A 13,374-nucleotide genomic window follows, 5' to 3' on the forward strand; every position below is an offset into this window, starting at 1 on the left:
CTCCACCATCACCAAGCCCTCCACACTCTGTCCCCAAACTTGACCCAGACATCTGCAGGGGCCTGCGGGCTGGGCATCAGGGGGCAAGGCTGGCTGTCATGGAGCGCACCAGCATGCTAAGGCGCAGGCGGGACCAGGGCGCCACACTCTGAAAGCATCAGACCTGTAGCTGCGGCAGGGGAACGTTTAATTGTGGGTTCCTCTGAAGTTAACAAGTCTGACACTTCACAAGATGCTCCCCGCTGTCACCAGCATCACTCAGGGTGACCCTGAGGACGGCGGACGCCCCAGGGATTTTACAGACGCGCAGGCTTCGTGCCCCGCGTGGAGCCTGGGCTGCCAGCCACAGCCCGGCCGTGGGTCGGGGGCATGTGAGCACCGTGACAGGAAGAGCGGACGTGCTGTCACCTGAGAGTTCAGCTGCCAGGACCCCACACCTTCCCCTGGGACCTGCCACCGGTCCACCGGGCAGAACCACCCACTGTCGGCGTGGCTCCGGGGGCAGGGTGACGCCCGCACGGCCACAGCCTCTGCTTAGGCCTGTGTGCACGGTGCCGGGAGACGTGAGAGGGGGGCCGCCTTGGTTAGGAGAGCCGAGCAGGCGCCTCGCTCATAACCTTCTGGGCTATGGAGGAGAGTGCGGGGAAGGCAGGACTCTTAGGGAAGTCCCTGATGAAGTCTTGACCTTCCTCCAGGCTCCTCGTGAGCTCAGGGTCCAGAGGCACAGAGCCTGTGAAGGGAGACAGCAGGGGAGGGGCCGTGAGGGCGGCGGAGGGCAAGGGGCCAGCTTCCCAGCCCCACCCCGCACGAGGCTCCCAGGCCAGCCTCTGGCTCCCGTGGGCGCCCACTCAAGCCCGGCTGCCTGCTGCCATCTCTCATGCCCACTGGGCGCGGGGAGCTCAGAGCCCCAGAGCAGAGGCCAAGCGGCGGCCCTGCTGCGCTCACCCAGGAAGGGGACTCCGGCGAGTCTGGCCAGCGCCTCCCCGCCTCCCCGGGAGAAGACGTTGGTGCATTCCTAGAACACAGATGTGCGACCCCCTTAAGGAACCTCTCACACACTCGAGGGGCAGGTCCAAGGGTGTCGTCACCTCCCACAGCATGCCTGACCCTCTGCCCCGCGCCCCACAAGGGCTGGTGACCGCCCGCCAAGTCCCCAGGACTCACTGCGCAGTGTGGGCAGACGAAACCACTCATGTTCTCCACGACCCCGACCACCTGCAGCCCTGTCTTCCTACAGAAGGTCAGCTCCCGCCTCACGTCCCCCACGGACACTGCCTGAGACCAGGGAATAGGGGACAGTGGGTCAGTGGGTAACTTTAAAGCGCACCACCGAGGGAGTAAAGGGCCAGGAGCAGCGCCAGGTCCCAGGTGAGGTCGAGGACAGCGGGCAGCGTAAAGGTGCTCCTGCAGTACCTGGGGCGTGGTGACCACGAGGGCCCCCAGCGGGCTGTAGGGGCGCAGCGCCTCCACGGCGGCCATGTGCTCGTCAGAGGTCCCTGGTGGGGTGTCCACAACCAGATAGTCCAGCTGTCCCCAGGCCACGTCAGCCACGAACTGCTTTATCAGCGCTGCAAGGACCCAGGGGGCTCACTGGGGGCTCACTGGGGTCTCACCGAGCCCCTCGCCTCCGGCACAGAGGGGCCTCTGCCCGTCCCGGGCCCGCCCAACAGCAGCAGAGCAAGCCATTCCTCACGGAGGGTGGGGCGCGCACAGCGCGGGCCCCACAAGCACCCCTCTCTTCCCGGCTGTGGGGCCACCCTTGCCCCTCCGAGACTTCTGCTCAGGCCTGAGCCAGGAGCTGTGACCCTCCTGCGGTGTCCGTGCTCGGACTCAGGCTCACCTCCAGCTTCGGCACAGGAGAGCCAGTGACCTGCAGCGTCAGGCCGCATCAGCACGTCCCGCACGCAGCCCCTGCGCTGAGCCTGCCGCCTGCCCCTCCCACCGCCAATTACAGGGCTTGGTGGGGCCTGAGGGTGCGGAGGGCCCAGTGCCCAGGCTCGGCACCCCACCCCCATGCCGGGTGGCCTCAGGTCTGAGCAGAACCCTTCCCGCTCAGGGACACGGATGGGGTTCCTCCTGCTCTCAACTCCCACGCGGGCCTGACCACTCAGATGAGCAGCAGGACTGTTTGGAAATAGCTGGCTGTTGGGGTCTCCGGCTTTACCCAAGAACCCTGGGGAGGAGGGCCCGCAGCTCCCATGGGACTTTCTAACTGACTTTTTATTGAGCACCGCGGCGGCAGCTGGGAGGCGCGAGAGGGCTGACCGTGCCGTCCCCCACCCATCGTTACCGTTCTTCTTAGGGCCCCTCCACACCACAGCCTCATCCGGGCTCTCCAGCAGGAAGCCCACGGACATGAGGGAGATGCTCTGCTCCTGGTCCACAAAGACGGGGACCCAGCCACTGTCACACTGGTGCACGGCCCTGCCCTGTGCCCGAAGCATGCGGGGGATGCTGGGGCCACACAGGTCCACGTCGAGGATCCCCACCTGCAAGGAGGCAGGACGTCCACGAGGGGGAGGGGTAGGAGCAGAGGGTCGGTCCATGCAGGGGCAAGGCTGGGGGTGCTCACCTTCTTGCCTGCATGGCGCAGGGCCAAGGCCAGCTCCGTGGAGATGGTGCTTTTCCCGACCCCCCCCTTTCCTGAGAGGACAAGGATGATGTGCCGGACACCTGCCAGGTTTCCAGGCTCTGGTCAGAAGAAGAGGGCAGGAGGGCAGAAAATCCCCTTCGCACCAGATGCTTTTGGAGGCTCAGTCAGAAGGATCACAAGCACCTCCCACGTCCCAAATTCTGAGACCTGCCCCTTTGCCCTGATGGAAGCCAACACCCCCAGTTGGGAGGTCTTCTGGAGGGCCGGCCCCAGACCAGACCCGTGGCTTCCCTGAAGGCGCTATCTCAAATCGCCCCTCTCTGCTGAGAGCACATGTGTGACTGCGCAGCTGTGAGCTCACACACACACCCAGGCGATATGAACTGAGAGGGGCTGCAGGCTCCCAGCTGATTCCAGGGGGAAACAGAGCCGTCATGACAGGCATGAGGTGCATCTGTGCTGGGGCGGCCCCCACCCCCACTCCTAGGATCCAGATCTGATCCCTAGGTGCTCAACTGCTCTCCTGGGGTCAGAGCACTCAAGGCAGCCCTGGCTTCCAGTTCTCAGGAGGAACGCTTACAGCTCTAGGAAAGCATGGGCGCATACCCACCTCTCTGGCTCAGACCAGCCTTGAACCGCAAGCACACAAGGGCGGCCATGGGATGGTCGTTCAGCCCCGGGCCCAACAACCGTGGCTCTCTGTTGGCCAGGGGCCATTCTGCCCCAACTCTTCCTTCCAACGAGCCTAACATGTCACTGAAGAACTACCATCCCAACTCCTGCCCCTCCCAGGGGTTGCCATCTGCACCCACACAACCCTCAGTCCCTCTGCAAGACCCTAACGTTGCCTCAGTACCCTCCGACCTCACCGTCTGCACTCCTGCCCAACCTCCAACAAGCTACTCTCCCCACCACCCTCCCCGCAATCCCGGGTCCTTGGGGGGCTCCACAAAGGACACCCTGGCCCTCCTCCAGACTCTCCTCTCAGAGAGAGGTGCAAAGGCCCCCGCCTCCAACGCCTCGCGGGGAGGAGCTGAGAGGGGCCCCGGGCCTGGCTCCCGACAGGTCCTGGTCACCGAGGCCGGCAGCCAGCCCCGGGGCAGCACGCCACACCTACTTGCACCCGCTCTCACCATGCTGGAACGCCACTTCCACGAAGAATCAACAATACGTGGCGCTCTGGCTCCCCTTCCTGGGACCCCCGCTCCAACCACAGCTCTGCCGCCACCAGGCCACCGAACCAAGGCCGCCGGGCGCAGCAAGACGCGGCTGGCCCCCTCCAAATACCCTGCGTGCGCCCTATGGGCGCCCACGAGAGCTCCCCTGAACACCGGGGGCTGCGACCAGCAGCGGCGGACCAGCCCCTCCCGCTCCCGCCGGCCTCGCGCACTCACCGGCCGCCGCCTCCATCCCGCCCGCGGCGCCGCACAGCCTCCGTCGTCTGCCCCCAACCTCTCGCCCCGCGCAGCGCCCTCCCCCTAGCCGTTCTGATAGGCCCACCGGCGCTCCACTCAGCCAATCACATCCCACGTAAGTGCACGCACTTCCGGTGCCGACGATGAACCGGAAAGGACTCACTTCCGTGTCAGTCCCTGCCTCGCCCCGCGTCCAATGGGCACACGGGCGCTCTCTCCGACGGTTTGAGAGCTGACCAATGGGAAATGTGGAGTCAGGATTGACAGGTCCGGCAACCTTTCGGTAGTAGGCATGTGCCGCGCGGCCCGCCCCCTGCCCGCTCCCGAGCAGCCAGCACCCGGCAGCACCCGGCAGCGCCCGCCAGCGGCCGCGGGGCCAATGCGGCGCGGGGGGCGGGCTGCGGGGCGGGGATTGTTTACGTCTCGCTCGGGAGGCGAAAGTAGGTCACGGCCGCCCGGCGGAGCGCGGCGGCGGCGGCGGAGCTGTGGCAGGTGAGTGGCGGCGGGCGGTGTCCGCACCTCCCGCGACCCCCGGGGTCCCCTCGGCGCCGCCGCGCATGGCCGCCGCGCCCGCTGGCCTGGCGGGACCGCTGGTGGCGGGGGGCTCCGGCGCGCCTTTGTTCCTGCGGGCGGCGGCGCCGGGGGGGCTCCGGGGCTCGGCGGGCGGCCTCGCCGCAACCCCCGCCACAGCGCGGAGGCGGAGATCCGCGTGGGCCGGGTCCCGGAGCGCGCCGCCTGCCGTGTGCTGCTGCGGGGTCGCCACCTGCCCCGGGCGGGTAGGGGCGGCGCCTCGGGGAGCGGGCGGGGGGGCGCTCGTGCGCGGCGGGCGTCCGGACTGCGGGGCAGCCCCCGGCCTCGCGGGGCTCTGGGTCCAGGAGACAGCCCCAGAAGGCGGCGTGTTACAGGGAAAATGCAGGAAAGGAAAGGCATTCTGGGCAAATGGCAGGAAAGGGCTCGCACCTGGACCCAGGCCCTTGCGGCGTGGAGACGCACAGAAAAAACCTGATAGGTTTTGCGGGATGTTGCATATTGTCTTAGTAATGCAAGGCCGAGGAGTTTCAAGATTGGTTGAGACTTAAATTTTTAAGATTTGTGTTTCCAAAAAGTCAGCTTTTTGACTGAGTGAATGAGTGAAGTGGGAGGAGCCAGAGTGAAGGTGTGTTGTGGCTGGAAGTCGCGGTGGCGGCGGGGATGGAGAGAGGGGTTCAGGACATGGTTTGGAGGTGGTGCTGGGTGTGTGGGGCTGTCAGGCCAGTGCCCGAGGGAGGAAAGGGGTGTCCAGGGTGACTGCCATGGGTCTGGCATGAGGAACTGGGAGGTTGGAGATGCCATTTGTCAAACTGGACAACAGAGAAGGAGCCAGACAAGGTTTGAGATGCCGGAGGGACAGCTGGGTTCATCAGGCTGAGCTCCGACAGGGACTGAGATATGCACTGGAGAGTCATGGGCATCTGGACGGTGTTCCACACTCTTTGCCTTGCGTTCATCAAGGTGCTTGTATACTGGAGGGAGGTCTGAGGTCAAGAAGAGTCCCAGTGCCCTTGCTCAGTATCTGCATGGCTCACGAGAGCTCCCACCTTTGGACGGGGCTGGCGCAGCTGGCCCAGGATGGAGCACAGGAGTTGCTGTCTCCTGTCTTCTCTGCTCAGAACCTGGGTTTTCTTCCAGATCCTGTCCATCATGGCCCGGCGCCCTCGCAGCAGCAGAGCTTGGCATTTTGTCCTGAGTGCGGCCCACCGAGACGCGGATGCCCGGGCTGTGGCTCTGGCAGGGACCACTAACTGGGGCTACGACTCTGATGGGCAGGTAGGTCCTAGCGGGGGAGGTGGGCGTGGCTGGACTAAGGGGTAGAGGCGCCCAGGGCGGGCAGTGCCTGAGCCAGGACTGAAAGAGAAAGATGCCCCCAAGGGCCGAGGACGGGCCAGGCGGGCCCTCCTTTCCCCGGGTTAAGGACCCATGTGGTCCTGGGGTGACAGGACCCCAGGGCAGATCCCACCTCTATTCTCTTGTTTCTGGGGCACAGCAGTTGCGTTTGTGGTCAGTTCAACAAAAACTCCATTCCGTTTATCCAACCAGTGTCCAAAAGTAGCTTGACGTGTGTGTTCCTGAATGTTTTCTCCACTCGTACAGACATACGCTTGATGTTTGTGTCTATGTATGTAGAAAGAGAACTTACAATTTTTAGAGCCCAAAACGCCTGCACCTTCCCACACTCGGCAGCTGCAGAGCTCTGGGAGGCCGGGGAGCCCAGGAATGGTCAGAGGAGCGGCTGGGTTGTTCACGTGCAGTGCAGGTTGCCTGCCGGCCCTGAGCGCTTGGCTGTCCCAACCTGCCATGGTGGATGGGGCAGCAGGACTGCGTGGCCTCTGTGCCTGTTGCTGGCGGTAGGCACTGTGGATGGTTTCTCAGGGCTCTCAGACCAGGGTAGGGGTTCATTTCTGCTCTGAGTCACCCCAGCTGTTTCCTGCAGGGGTGATCCTTGGGTGACTGGGCTCTGCCACGTCACAGCCACCCCGTGTTATTGCCCCGGCCCAGCCGGGTGTCTTTAGAGTGAGGGTGGCTGAGCCCTGTGGAACTGCGAGACCCGGAGGGAGAATGGGAGGCGCTGGTAGTGTCTTGTGCCCCTTCCTAGGGCCTCCGCAGACTCCCTGCCCAGGCCAGCAAGAGGCCTCGGCCTGCATTCCTGTCCCGCCTCCAGCTCCCCCTGACCACGTGACCTGAGCAATCTGTTCTCCTGCCTGTCTCTGCCTGGCCAGCTCATCGCTATGAGATGCAGGAGGTGTTGAGGGACCAGGGCATAGCACGTGACACGTTTGAAGCTTGTCTGTTGCCTAATGGGCTTGGAGTCCTTGGCTGTGTGGGTGGGCGTGTCACCCTGAGCATGTCTGGAGACTGAACACACACCTCCCTTCCCTTCGGCTCTGATGCTTGTCCTGTGGTTGGTGGTGGGCTGCTGTGCAGGGGGCTGGCCAGATTGACCCCCCAGTGCTCAGGTCTGCGACCCTGGCACTTGACAGTGGGAAGGGGGTCGCCTCTCACTAGCAGTGGGTCTGCCTTGGCTTTTGGGGGATCAGCATTCCATGCAGGTGGGGTGCTTTGGGCCTTCCTCCCGTCTCCTGTTGGCATCTGTCTCTGCTTCTGGCCTCCTTAGCGCAGTTTCCGCCGCGTGGCTTGTGTGGCCGCTCCATAGCCCTGGGTGTGACAGGAGACACACAAGGAGCAGGTTTTTTCAGCCTCTGTTCCTAGTGGGAGAAAGCAGATCAGAATAGGAGCATGGGACGGGAGGGAGGGGCTGTAAGAGCCTCTTTTCTAGGGGCAAAGAGGAGACAGATGGACCCAACTGGAGTGGGGGTGTGGGCCTTACACTCAGGGCAGCAGGATGCTAAGGTGGGCCAGGCCCTGCTCCGGGTCTAAGCAAGGGCACCTGGCCTGCTGTGCAGATGGCATTTCAGGAGAGCAGGGGGTGGAGGGTGGAGCCTGACCAGGACCCCAGCCTGCTGGGCTGCCAGAGCGACACCTAGAGCCTACCTGCACTCTGGGACTGGTCAGTGAGACCCCAGCCCCTTGCGGGTTGGCTCAAGGTCTGTGTCCAGGGGGGCCTGTCCTTAGAAGAGGAACAGCTCCGTGCATAGACAACATCTGTAGTATTAGTAGCCCTAGTTGGCTTTCAGGAAGGATCTGGTTCTGGGCCACAGTCAGTCTCCTGAGACATGGCGCACGTGCTGTGAGGATTAGGCCCCTCTGCATGTCTTGTGGCAGAAGCTTCACGCATGGACATGGGAGCACGGGGCTCCAGGGCCCTGTGCTATGGGTTAAGAGCCACCCATTCCATGGATGAGCACAGGGCCATAGCCTAGGACAGGCGCAGGGGCTCTGCCACAGTGAGGGCCCCCCTGGAGCCCACATGCTCCCCGTGGGGAGAGCCAGGCTGCCTTTGTTGGGTCAGCAGCAGACTTTGTCCTGGGGCTCCCTTGCTTCAGGTGGCCCAGAGAAGGAGAAACTGGGGAGCCGACAGCCCCACCTGGCTGGTTGTCAGCAGGGCGCCCAGTGACCCCAAGGCTGTGCGGAGGTGGGGTAGAGTCCTTCAGCTCATTCCCAGGAGGCCAGAGCAGGTGTCCGGGGTCACCTGGGGTGGCGCTGGGCAAGGGTGGGGGCTGACTCTCAGGAGACCCAGGGAAGCCCTTTGAAGCCAAATCTGCAGGCGCTTGCTTGGGGCATGGGTGTGGTTGACCCCGCACGTGGTGGATCTCAGGATGGAGGGCGGAGGGCGCGCCAGGCGGGAGCAGCCAGTCCTTCTCTCCCAGCACAGTGACTCCGACTCCGACCCCGAGTCCTCTGCCCTGCCGCCGCCCATCCCCAGCGCTGTGCCCGTGACCGGGGAGTCCTTCTGTGACTGTGATGGCCAGAGCGAGGCCCCCTTCTGCAGCAGCCTGCACTCGGCGCGCCGCAGCAAGGACAAGGACTGCCGCTGCGGCGAGGAGGACGAGCGTGAGGACCCGGGGGGAGGACCAGGGGCCAGGGGAGGGGTGAGCCCGGCCCACATGCACTCCAGCCCTCCAGCCCCAGCCTCCTCCGCCCCTGGCTCCTGCAGATTTTGACTGGGTGTGGGATGACCTGAATAAATCCTCGGCCACACTGCTAAGCTGCGACAACCGAAAGGTCAACTTCCACATGGAGTACAGCTGCGGCACGGCAGCCATCAGGGGCACCAAGGAGCTGGGGGAGGGCCAGCACTTCTGGGAGATCAAGATGACCTCGCCAGTCTACGGCACCGACATGGTCAGTGGCCAGCAGGCTGGTGGGGGGTGGGGCGGGCAGGTGTGACCCCAGGTGCCCAGACGCTCTCTGCCTGCCCTGCTCTTCCCAGATGGTGGGCATTGGGACGTCGGATGTGGACCTGGACAAGTACCACCACACATTCTGCAGTCTGCTCGGGAGAGATGAGGACAGCTGGGGTCTCTCCTACACAGGTGCGTAGGGCCCCAAGGGCAGGCAGGGCGGGGGCCGGGGGGCCACGACCCTGAGGCAGCAGGGCTTACCCCATCCCACTGCCCCTCAGGGCTCCTCCATCACAAGGGTGACAAGATGAGCTTCTCGTCGAGGTTCGGCCAGGGCTCCATCATCGGCGTGCACCTGGACACCTGGCACGGGACGCTCACCTTCTTTAAGAACAGGAAGTGCATAGGTGAGGGCAGCCGTGACCTTGACCCATGCTTGCAAGGTGTGGAACTGCGGCCCCAGGCTCCCTGAAAGCCAATCCCCCCAGGAACCTGAGGCCCCGGGGTTCCCAGAGGGTGGGGCAGCCCGAGGGGTGGTGGGAACAGGCGCTGCCCCTGCTCGGCCTGGGGCTCAGGCTGCGCTCCCTGTCCCCCCCAGGTGTGGCAGCCACCAAGCTGCAGAACAGGAAGTTCTACCCAATGGTGTGCTCCACGGCGGCCAAGAGCAGCATGAAGGTGATCCGCTCGTGCGCCAGCGTCACCTCCCTGCAGTACCTGTGCTGTTACCGGCTGCGCCAGCTGCGGCCCGACTCCGGGGACACGCTGGAGGGGCTGCCCCTGCCACCCGGCCTCAAGCAGCTGCTGCACCACAAGCTGGGCTGGGTCCTGAGCATGAGCTGCGGCCGCCGCAAGCCCCCCGCACCCTCCCCCAAGGCCACGGCCAGCGGCCCCGAGACCCGGCACTGCCAGAGGAAGCGCTGCCGACGGACCTGACTCATTTCCCGTGAAAACTGCCTTTCTGGGGCCAAGTGGCCGCCTTCTTTGTCCCTCCCTTTGGACCAGGCTCCAGGGGCACGACTCGCATGGAGGGCTGGCTTCGCCGGGACAGGCTCCAGGGTCCTGAGGGCATCTGCTCCTTGCACCGCGAGGAAGCCGCCGGCCTGGCTCTTCCGGACCGACTATGGGTCAGCGCCCGCGAGGACGCGGTTAGAGGCGGCGCTGTTGCCGCGGCCTTGCGTTTTCCTTCACTTGCTTTTTTGCATGTCGTCAGCTGCTGTTCCTCCCGTCCCAGACCAAAATGACCGTAATAAACTTAGACTTTATGTGACGCCTCCGTGGTGGCAGGATGGAGTCTGGCCGAGGCCCGCAGCTCTCCTCCCCTCGTGCCCGGCTGCGTCACAACACCCTCCAGGAGAGAGAACCCAGTGCGCTTTCCTCCCTCGAGACTTTTCTTACTGTTTCTTAGAAGGTGCCACCCCCAAGTCTCCCTGTGACTGGTGTGTGTTCCCCCTTCCTAACCCCCCAACTGGGCCCTGGCTCTGTGGCTGGTGTATCCAGAACCCAGGGCAGGGGAAGCTCACCCCCTCCTCTCCTGCTCGTCCCAGTTACCCGAAAATGTTCTGGCCATCCCACGCCCTCCCACGCACCCCAGGGGCGGCGCCCTGTAACCCCCCTCCCCCGGGGTAGTTGGCAGCTCAGCCCCTGCATGGGGTGGACCACGTTCTGTCCCACTGGTAGGTGAAAAAGGGCCCCGTCCTGTCCCCCAGGCGTGGTCAGGAGCCCAGGTCCAGTAGGAGCTCAGGGTTGGTGGTAGTCAGGAAGAGGCAGATGCGGCGGGAAAGGTCAGGCCCCACCCTGCGGGGTCGCATGCCCTCGCCCATCTTCACGGGGAGGTCTGCCAGGAGGGCCAGGCGCTCCTGCTCCGTGCTGCAGCTCCTGTATGCCTAGGGCAGGTACGGGGGTAAGCAGGGCAGCTCTGGGGGACCTGGCTCCACACCAGAAGGGGTGCCAGGGAACCCACCTGCTGCAGAAGGCGAGGGGAGGGGAAGGCGGTGACAATGGCATGGGCCACGGCCGGGCTGACCCGGTGGAACTGCCTGATCTGCCGCCACCAGATGCCCCGCAGCCCTGTGCCATCGCTCGCCACGCGCTCGCTGGCTGCCCAGCGCCCAGCCACACAGAAGGAAAAGGCACGGGACTCCCGGTACCGCCTGCAGACAGGGAAGGATGCAGGGACGCTTCCAGAGGCCTCATGTCTGCAGAGCATCCCATCCTCCCAGCCCCACAAAGCCCTCGGCCCGCTCTGCTCCCAAAGAGACCAGAGAGATCCCGCTCCTCCAGGTGTCCCTGTCCCCTCCCCCAGCCACAGCCACCAGTCAAGGGTGGGGGTCATGCACCTGAAGGGGCGTTGAGCGAGGGCCTTGGTGAAGGCGCACACATGCTGACTCAGCTCCTGCCAGGAGGCCACCAGCAATACATCCAGATGTGCCCAGAGCTGCAGGAGCACCAGGGCCTGAGGAGGTAAGCCCACAGTGTGGGTCAGTCAAGGTCACCCCCAGGGGACACCTGGCTGCGCCCAACCCCACGTGCTGCTCCGGGACCAAAACCGGGGCTACGGGGCTTTGGAGAACAGCCCAAGTGCTAGGACCAAGGGCAAGGCACCTCACCCCACCCGACGGGCCCTCACCTCCTCCACCTTGGGCCAGCTGAGTGCCACTGCGGCACGGGCCACCGATGTACTCTCTGGCTGTCGCATTTCCTGGCTGCTGGGCTGGTGAGACCTGAGCAGAGATGACCATCCCTCTGGCTCCCCACACCCCGTCATTACCCCTAAGCCCCCAAGAAAGGGAGTTCGTTGTGTCCCACCAAGCCCCGGGCCACCACTACCTTTCCCCTGATCTCCCGTATCCCACCCAGGCCTACTAAGGGCATGAGAGTGACTAGTACCCCAGGTAGGCATCCAGCCCGATGACAGCCAGGTGGGGGCTGGTGGAGCTCTCAGGACAGATCCAGGGCACGGAGCAAGATGGGCCACGAGTCTGCAAACCAAGGTTTAACACACCTGTTTCTGGGGCTGCAACAGGCAGGGCCCACTGGCGACCCAGCCACTGTGTTTGCAGACAGGAAAGAAGGCGGTCTGAGAGGGACTCAGTGGGAAAAGGACACTGGCTTCCTTTGACCAGTCAGCTCCTGTTGGAAACCAGCTGTGTGCCTCCCACAAGGCCCAGGGACCTTTGAAAGCCCCCAACACCTCCCAGGCACCTGGAAGAGCGGCACTGAGTCCCTACCCACCATTTCTCTCTCTCTCTGCACCCCCGCCCGCCATTTGCCTAGCATTCGGCATTTCCTTGAGAAACGCGGAACCGCAAACACCAAGATCCGCACAGTCTGACCTATGCCTTTGCCTTATCACGCAGCTCTCCAGAGAACCTTCCTTAACCTTTTACCCCCCCAGCGGCAGCCCCCATCTGCTCCCCGGCCAAGAACCCACCTGGATTCCCCGTCTCACCCACAGCCCCAGGCTGCTGCACACACCCTGTCTGGCCCCTCTCCCTGGGGCAGGGAACGGAGACTGGCAGAGCAGCTCCCCCAGGCTGAGGAGCCCAGCCCCTCGAGATGTGTGGAGAAGGACTACTGCTGCCACCCCCCCCTCACCCCCCGGCCCCCCCGGCACCTGGGTCAGCTGCTGGATGCCCTGCAGAAACTCCTCGGGCTCCAGGAGCAGAAGGACGTCCTGCTCATCTGCAGCCCACACCTCCGAAGGCACCTGTGGGGACATCCAGAGACACTGCTGCCCACCCACCACCTCACATGCCCCAGGGCCCTGCCATGGGCACTCCAGTGGCTCTGAGGCTCGTGGCCACAGCCAAGCCCAGGCCCCACGGGGACTGTTCTACAGGTGACCCACGTCCCATCCCCGGGCAAGTCCAAGGTCAGTTCAGGTCCACTGACGCCAACCCTGCAACTCACCGGCACCCCCTCAGCGTTCCTGCTTCTAGCTTACTGGTCTGCAAAATCCGCAGACTTACATGAAGTTACGGGGAGCAAACAGGCCAAGGGTGCACTCTGTAGCTCCAAGACACTCACAGTGCGGGGACAAGGGTCCGGCTTCGCTCTGGTCCACCTGAGGCTCCGGGCCGGCCGCTGGGGTTCGACGTGGTACTCACAGCCCAGGGCGCGCAGGGCCTCCAGCAGGATGTCGGCACCAGCATCTTCCAGAAGGGCTGCAAGAGGCCGCATGGACACGGCTGTCGTCAGTGCCCGGCTGCGGAGAGCGGATCCCCGGCCTGGGACCGGCCGCCTCCAGACCACGCGCCTGCCCGGCTAGGAAACCGACCCAATTCTGGGGCGCCCCCCGCACCTGCGTCCACGCGCACCGCCACGCGCCGCAGGGCCTGCTCGGGCCGCAGCGCCTCGGCCACCGCCCTGCGCTCCTCCGCCGCCGCCCTGCGTTCCTCCACCGGCCTGCAGGCCGTCGCGTCGGCCTCCGCGCCGGCGGGGCCCTCATCGTCCGAGTCCGACACCTCCCAGGTCGGGGGCCGCCACGGCCCCCCGCCCCGGGCCCCCGCCCGGCGCGAGCACCCCGCCCTCCCGGAGCCCTCCCGCGCCATAGCCGGCCCGGCCTCCACTCAGCTTCCGGCCGCACCCG

The 13,374-nt window shown here is 64.9% G+C and overlaps 3 protein-coding genes across 19 annotated transcripts; 1 reads left to right on the forward strand and 2 right to left on the reverse strand.

The window, feature by feature from the left end:
• Nucleotides 1–170: 170 nt before the first annotated feature.
• On the reverse strand, nt 171–9,629 carry NUBP2 (NUBP iron-sulfur cluster assembly factor 2, cytosolic). Of its 4 annotated transcripts, none has more exons than XM_081820354.1 (7): nt 9,626–9,629; nt 2,573–2,691; nt 2,291–2,489; nt 1,414–1,568; nt 1,165–1,275; nt 946–1,015; nt 171–730 (listed from the first exon to the last, which is right to left on the reverse strand). In XM_081820354.1, the coding sequence occupies exons 3-7, from the start codon at nt 2,442–2,444 to the stop codon at nt 585–587; spliced, it is 636 nt and encodes a 211-aa protein (XP_081676480.1). In that variant the 5' UTR covers nt 2,445–2,489; nt 2,573–2,691; nt 9,626–9,629; the 3' UTR covers nt 171–584. The 4 variants fall into 4 exon arrangements, with proteins under 4 accessions (XP_081676480.1, XP_006741991.1, XP_030893381.1 ...); XM_006741928.3 differs by lacking the exon at nt 9,626–9,629 and adding an exon at nt 3,988–4,084; XM_031037521.2 differs by lacking the exons at nt 946–1,015; nt 9,626–9,629 and adding an exon at nt 3,988–4,085.
• On the forward strand, nt 4,342–10,048 carry SPSB3 (splA/ryanodine receptor domain and SOCS box containing 3). Of its 2 annotated transcripts, XM_081820348.1 has the most exons (7): nt 4,342–4,500; nt 5,677–5,814; nt 8,313–8,496; nt 8,600–8,787; nt 8,876–8,978; nt 9,068–9,193; nt 9,385–10,048. In XM_081820348.1, the coding sequence occupies exons 2-7, from the start codon at nt 5,689–5,691 to the stop codon at nt 9,717–9,719; spliced, it is 1,062 nt and encodes a 353-aa protein (XP_081676474.1). In that variant the 5' UTR covers nt 4,342–4,500; nt 5,677–5,688; the 3' UTR covers nt 9,720–10,048. The 2 variants fall into 2 exon arrangements, with proteins under 2 accessions (XP_081676474.1, XP_006741989.1); XM_006741926.3 differs by lacking the exon at nt 4,342–4,500 and having other exon boundaries at nt 5,007–5,814.
• EME2 (essential meiotic structure-specific endonuclease subunit 2) lies at nt 5,881–13,359 on the reverse strand. Of its 13 annotated transcripts, none has more exons than XM_081820336.1 (9): nt 13,087–13,358; nt 12,813–12,949; nt 12,400–12,492; nt 11,673–11,764; nt 11,413–11,506; nt 11,123–11,220; nt 10,747–10,936; nt 10,607–10,661; nt 5,881–7,200 (listed from the first exon to the last, which is right to left on the reverse strand). In XM_081820336.1, the coding sequence occupies exons 1-9, from the start codon at nt 13,334–13,336 to the stop codon at nt 7,079–7,081; spliced, it is 1,131 nt and encodes a 376-aa protein (XP_081676462.1). In that variant the 5' UTR covers nt 13,337–13,358; the 3' UTR covers nt 5,881–7,078. The 13 variants fall into 13 exon arrangements, with proteins under 13 accessions (XP_081676462.1, XP_081676461.1, XP_081676466.1 ...); XM_081820335.1 differs by having other exon boundaries at nt 11,123–11,238; nt 13,087–13,356; XM_081820337.1 differs by having other exon boundaries at nt 7,039–7,200; nt 10,607–10,669; nt 11,123–11,238; nt 13,087–13,356.
• Nucleotides 13,360–13,374: the final 15 nt, after the last annotated feature.

Source organism: Leptonychotes weddellii, chromosome 5 (genome assembly GCF_054177405.1).
Source record: "Leptonychotes weddellii isolate Sample4059 chromosome 5, ASM5417740v2, whole genome shotgun sequence".
NCBI classification, from domain to species: domain Eukaryota; kingdom Metazoa; phylum Chordata; class Mammalia; order Carnivora; family Phocidae; genus Leptonychotes; species Leptonychotes weddellii.